Source organism: Triticum aestivum, chromosome 1D, assembly GCF_018294505.1.
Source record: "Triticum aestivum cultivar Chinese Spring chromosome 1D, IWGSC CS RefSeq v2.1, whole genome shotgun sequence".
NCBI classification, from domain to species: Eukaryota; Viridiplantae; Streptophyta; class Magnoliopsida; order Poales; family Poaceae; genus Triticum; species Triticum aestivum.
Window position 1 is genome coordinate 348,326,752 of NC_057796.1, and position 5,436 is coordinate 348,332,187.

Below are 5,436 nucleotides of genomic sequence, written 5' to 3' on the forward strand. Positions count from 1 at the left end.
CCTTCAATGTCGTCGATCAGCGATGCCAGGTCTGGAGTTCAATAGCATGTTCGGGTGATGCCTTGGCCAAATTCTTTCAACCGCAATGGCTCCGCTTTTGGAAAGCTACTTAGAACAAAAAGTTGCAGGTTAGCGATGGAGCCGCATCGAGCTCGAGCGAGGAGGTGCTCTATTCCCTTTTCCTTCGTTGGCGATGCGGTGGTGCTGGAAGCGGGTGACGGGCGCAAAAGCTTAGATGATTCTTGGGTCTTGATTATAATTTTTCTTCTTGACTAGTGGCCCTTGGGGCTAATACTAGGAATATGTTAACTTTTCAACTTTTTAGGTTAATGTTCATGTGTCTTGTACTTTACTCTTTATTATATTAATGAGATTTGTATTACCTTAAAAAAATACTGAACCAGATCAATGTAGAGCTGTTTTTTTTACATGACATAATTATCTTAAAATAATAATGAACCAAACCAATATAGAGTTGTGCTTTCCCACATGACACAATTACCATAAAAGAAAAGTAAAATACACCACAATTCCTACAATTATTTGAGGGGTGTCAAGTTAGTCCTAATACTATGAAAATGCATATCTGGGTACTAAAAGTTTGCCAGGTGTCTCACTCGCAGTTCTATCCACACTACATCAGCATTGACATGCACGGGCGACAGGTTCCATGTGGTAACTTTTTTGCACCCTCCTCAAAGGTCATCTCTTTTAATTTTGTGGTCCTCTTCCTTGCGCACATCTTCTTTCTTGCATTCCTCTCCACCTCCGACAGCAACAGTCCACCTCAGCGCCCGAACGTCGTGAGCATGATGAGCTCCTTCGGCACCACGTTGTAACCACTCTAACACAGTTACCTTCACCGCGCATGAAGGATCATCTACGCTGGGAAGGAAGTGGGGACGGAGCTGTCAAGACTTTCGCTGCGGGGTGGAAGGAGGAGGGTTGGGGCCGGAGGCTGCCTACCTACTTGCTGCCACCGCCGACCTCTCACATGTGGGGGGTTGTGCAAAAAAATGCCACATGGCAGTGGTCAACCTGCCATCCGTGCAAGTCAAATTTGATTCAGCGTGGATAGAGCTGCAGGGTGACACATTTAACAAATTTTTAGGACCCAGATGTGCATTTTCATTGTAATAGAACTAACTTGACACCCCTTGAAAAAGAACTAACTTTTTTTGCGAAAGAAGAAATTAACTAACTTGACAACCCTCGAATGGGTTTAGGACTGGTGATGTACATAGAGCTGCGTTCTGACACGATACCATTCTCCTCGCACTAACAGTCCCTACTGACCATCCAAAACGGACAAGTAAAAAAATCCGGTACTGGCCTGATGCTTTAAGCTTTTCTTTTTCTTGTACATCTTTAGTTGGAGAGTTCGTGCTGCCGCGCGCCTGCGTGCCCCGAGAGGCCCCGTCGTGGCGATAAAAAAGAAGAACCCCCCAGCTCGTCGCACGAACGAAATTAATAATAAGAACGTTCAGTAATCAGATGCGCGACAGTGCCCTAACCCGCTAAAGTCCACGCGCAATTAGCTAAAAAATCCAGCGAGCGTGAATCGGTCGCTGTGACCGTGGCCGCACGTGTTCATCACGTCGCCACGCGGCGCTGCATCTCGGCGTCCACTTGCTTTTTACCGTTGGTTTTCCTGGCCCCGCACGACCCATTTCTCCGATCTCAGGAGGTCAATCAGCCCACTCGCCCGTGCTTCCATGTCGGGACGACGATGATGCTCCATGGAAGAAGAAGCGAGACCGCAAAAGTCCAACGACGCAACAACTCCATCTCTGACTGATACATTACTGCCTCCGGTTACTTGCTCTGTTCCGGCTGCGTTAACTTACTGCCTCTGACATAGTGGAGCAGGCTACAACTGGTCGTGTTGGTCCCGTAGAGGTAAAAAAAAACACGTTCTCGCCAACCAGCAAAGCTGCCGGTACACTTTGGGTAAGGGTAAGCCTGAAGGAGCCCAGCAGAGTGAACGGCGTCGATGATGCGGATAGTGGCTGTGTGGATGTGCATCCACATCTTGGGAATCATCTGGGATCTTGTCATCTTTGCGATAGCTACTTCCGTGTCCGATGCGGCGTGTCCTGCATCTACCCTGAAGCTTCATAGATCAACCAAACAAGCGTTATTCAAATTTGCCATCGCCCGTGCCACTCATTTCTGCCTCTTGCCTTAGCTTATGCAAACACAAACACAATGAAGTAATGCCTATAATCATCTCATCAGAACCGTATGTTTCCCTTCCATCACACATTTTGTAAAAAAAAAGCATTGCAGTCTCCATAGCCAAATCTTTTTTACTCACGTTGGATCCAACGACACGAACAAAACAGATACACGAGCACCGCACCTGACAAGTCACACACACCAAACCCGTCCTAAACCCCAGTACCCCTCCAGCTCAGAAAAAACGCCAAGAGCGCAAGTAGATCCAGCAACCCCCACGACCACAGTCACCGACACGCGGGCCCGGCGGAACACGGACCCACCAGAGGCAGGACCACGGATGAATCTCGCCCTCACGTATCGCCAACAGCTAGTTTTTTTACTGCCGCAGAACCATCTCGGCTCCCCAGGCCGGAGGCATTCATGGCGCCCAACAGCCACATGGACGAGCGCGGGACCCGCATGTCATCCCCCCCCGAACGTGCGCCCGGCCCCACCCGAGCCTCAGGCTCGGACAGCCGTTTGAGCCACCGAGCCACTAAAAACCGCGACAGGTAGTGGGCGAGTGCTCGCGAAGGAGAGAAAGGGAGAGCAGAGGAAGCCAAGCGGAGCAGAGTTGATTACTCCCACCGCGCCACCACCACCACCACGTCGTCTCCACCTCCGACCGAATCCGTCCTCGCCAAGCCACCATCATTGCGCCACCGCCGCCTCGCTAGTTTCTTACTCCTCCCCCGCGAGCTACTGCTGCCGTCGTGGCCGGCTGGCTGGCTGGCTTCTCGCCAAAGCCTTCCTTCTTCTACTGGAGTTGAGTGGAGTGAGCGCGCCACCCACAGCCACGCCCGCCCCCATTAAAGGCGCTCACGCGGCACCGCCACCTCCATTCCTCCACGAGAAAGAGAGACTGCGTGCGTGCTCCATTCCTCCCCTCACGGGAGCAGCAGCAAAGGCCGCCAACGCCCAGCCACGCCGCACCGCGCGCCTTTAAAGAAGGGGAGGACGGCGCGCCACCTTAAAGATTCCCACGCCGCAAGCTCGCTCTCCCGCCACGAGGTTGATCGGTGCTTTTAATTCTTCCTTCTTGCAGAAGGCCTCTTCCGCTCCATTGCAAGCTTGAACCGAGGTGCTTTCGTGGGGATGGCGCGGCTCGGCGCTGTCGTCGTGGTGTTCTTGGCGGCCGCGCTCGCGGCGGAGGGCATTCTTGACCCGGTGGACTTCCTCGCGCTGCAGGCGGTGCGGCGGTCGCTCGACGACATGCCGGGTTCCGCCTTCTTCGACGCCTGGGACTTCACGGCGGACCCCTGCGGCTTCCCCGGCGTGTACTGCGACGGGAACAGGGTGTCGGCGCTCGCGCTCGGCGACCCGCGGGCGGGGTCGCCGGGGCTGACCGGGAGGCTCGACCCGGCGCTCGGCCGGATGTCCGCGCTCACCGAGCTATCGCTCGTGCCCGGCCGAGTCCAGGGCGAGCTCCCGGCTTCCCTCGCCTCCTGCTCCAACCTCCGCTTCTTGGCCGTCAGCAAGAACCTCCTATCCGGCGGGATACCGGACGGCATTGGCGCGCTGTCCAACCTCCGGACGCTCGACGTCAGCTTCAACCAGATCTCCGGCGCCATCCCGCCGTCCATTGCGTCGCTGCCGTCGATCACCAACCTCATCCTCTGCCACAACCAGCTCACCGGTGGCATCCCGTCGTTCCCGGACTCCTCGCCGCTCCTCCGGATGGACCTCAAGCACAATGCCCTCTCCGGCGGCGTGCCCAGCCTGCCGGGCTCGCTGCAGTACCTCTCGCTCGCGGCGAACCGTCTCACCGGCAACGTCGACTCCGTGCTGCCCCGGCTGACTCGGCTCAACTACCTCGACCTCAGCATGAACCAGCTCCAGGGGCCGATCCCGGCGTCCGTCTTCACATTGCCGCTCTCCGTGCTCCAGCTTCAGCGCAACTTCTTCTCCGGCCTCCTCCAGCCGACGAGCGACGTGACGATCCCGGTGGTGGACCTGAGCTACAACCGGTTCTGGGGGCCTCTGTCGCCGCTCCTGGCGGGCATTGGGCAGCTGTACCTGAACAACAACCGGTTCACCGGCGATGTGCCGTCGCGGCTGGTGCAGGAGCTGGTGGGAACCGGCGGGCTGCAGCTGCTGTACCTGCAGCACAACTTCCTGACCGGCATCGAGATATCGCCGTCGTCGTCGCTCCCCTCCGGCGTCTCGCTCTGCCTGATGTACAACTGCATGGTGCCGCCGGTGTACGCGCCGTGCCCGATCAAGGCCGGCACGCAGAACACCCGGCCGGCCGACCAGTGCCCGGAATGGAGGGGCTGACATGGATGGCTGCTCTCAGAAGCCACGACAACACGATTGCCGCCGGATCGCCTCTGATCGGGGAGGAGGAGCAAGGACAAGAATGGAGGAGATTGCAAACGGTGGTCTCTGATTCTTTGATTAAATTTGTCCAGTTTACTAGCGTTTTACTGTGGATTATTATTCTTTTTGTTGGGGGAGGGGATAGCAATGTCACAGACAGAAGAAGTTGGTGCTTTAATAATCGTGGTTTATAGGTGTAATTTTTTGTCTAGCTGATGTAAGTGTATGTGCTTGTGTCTCTGTTGTATAGACAGCGAGTGAGTAAGTGGTGAACATTGGGTCTTGATGTTGTCCTGACGATGAGATGGTGGTGTTAGGATCAGTGGTGTTTTCTATGATGATCATCAAATATGGCAATGCGGCAAGCGTTCGCTGTCTAAATTGTACGTACGATGTTGTACGAGATTGAATGAAAATGATGAACAATGGTTACAAGCTTACAGTTGTTTTGGTTGGCGTGGTCTATAAGCATGTGTTGTGTTGATTGCATTTCGTGATCTTATGTGTGAGAGATCATGGGATCGACCTTTTGCTGTGGGGCGTTCACGTTGTACTTGGCTTCTACGCGATGGCCCTCTGAGCAATCATAATGCATGCATCTGCAGATCTCAAGCCTGACTAGGAAACCTGATTTGTGATTACTTATTGCCAGTTGCAATTGCTTGGCTTACAGATCTGTGCTTACCACTTATGGCAGAGTGATTCCGGCAATAAGAAAGTGGTCTTCTTGAAGTGAATTCTGCATCATTTTTATTGATTTTCTTTTTGACACCACATTAGCTAAACGCTAATGGGTCAGTCGATTTTGAGATTCCCAGAAATTCACCGGAGGAAGGAGAAGGAAGGTGCTCACTGGAGGGCTACCTCAGTATCTATCTTAGGGTTTAGGGTGGGGGC

General features: G+C 54.0%; 1 protein-coding gene across 1 annotated transcript; it reads left to right on the plus strand.

Moving 5' to 3' along the window:
* The first annotated feature begins 2,734 nt into the window (after positions 1 to 2,734).
* On the plus strand, positions 2,735 to 4,979 carry LOC123181985 (LRR receptor-like serine/threonine-protein kinase ERL2). Its single transcript, XM_044594410.1, has one exon. It carries the CDS (start codon positions 3,316 to 3,318, stop codon positions 4,495 to 4,497), a length of 1,182 nt encoding a protein of 393 aa, XP_044450345.1. The 5' UTR covers positions 2,735 to 3,315; the 3' UTR covers positions 4,498 to 4,979.
* Positions 4,980 to 5,436: the final 457 nt, after the last annotated feature.

Excerpts from the sequence above, each read along its gene's own strand:
- LOC123181985 (XM_044594410.1), top strand. The coding sequence starts at position 3,316 with ATGGCGCGGCTCGGCGCTGTCGTCGTGGTGTTCTTGGCGGCCGCGCTC.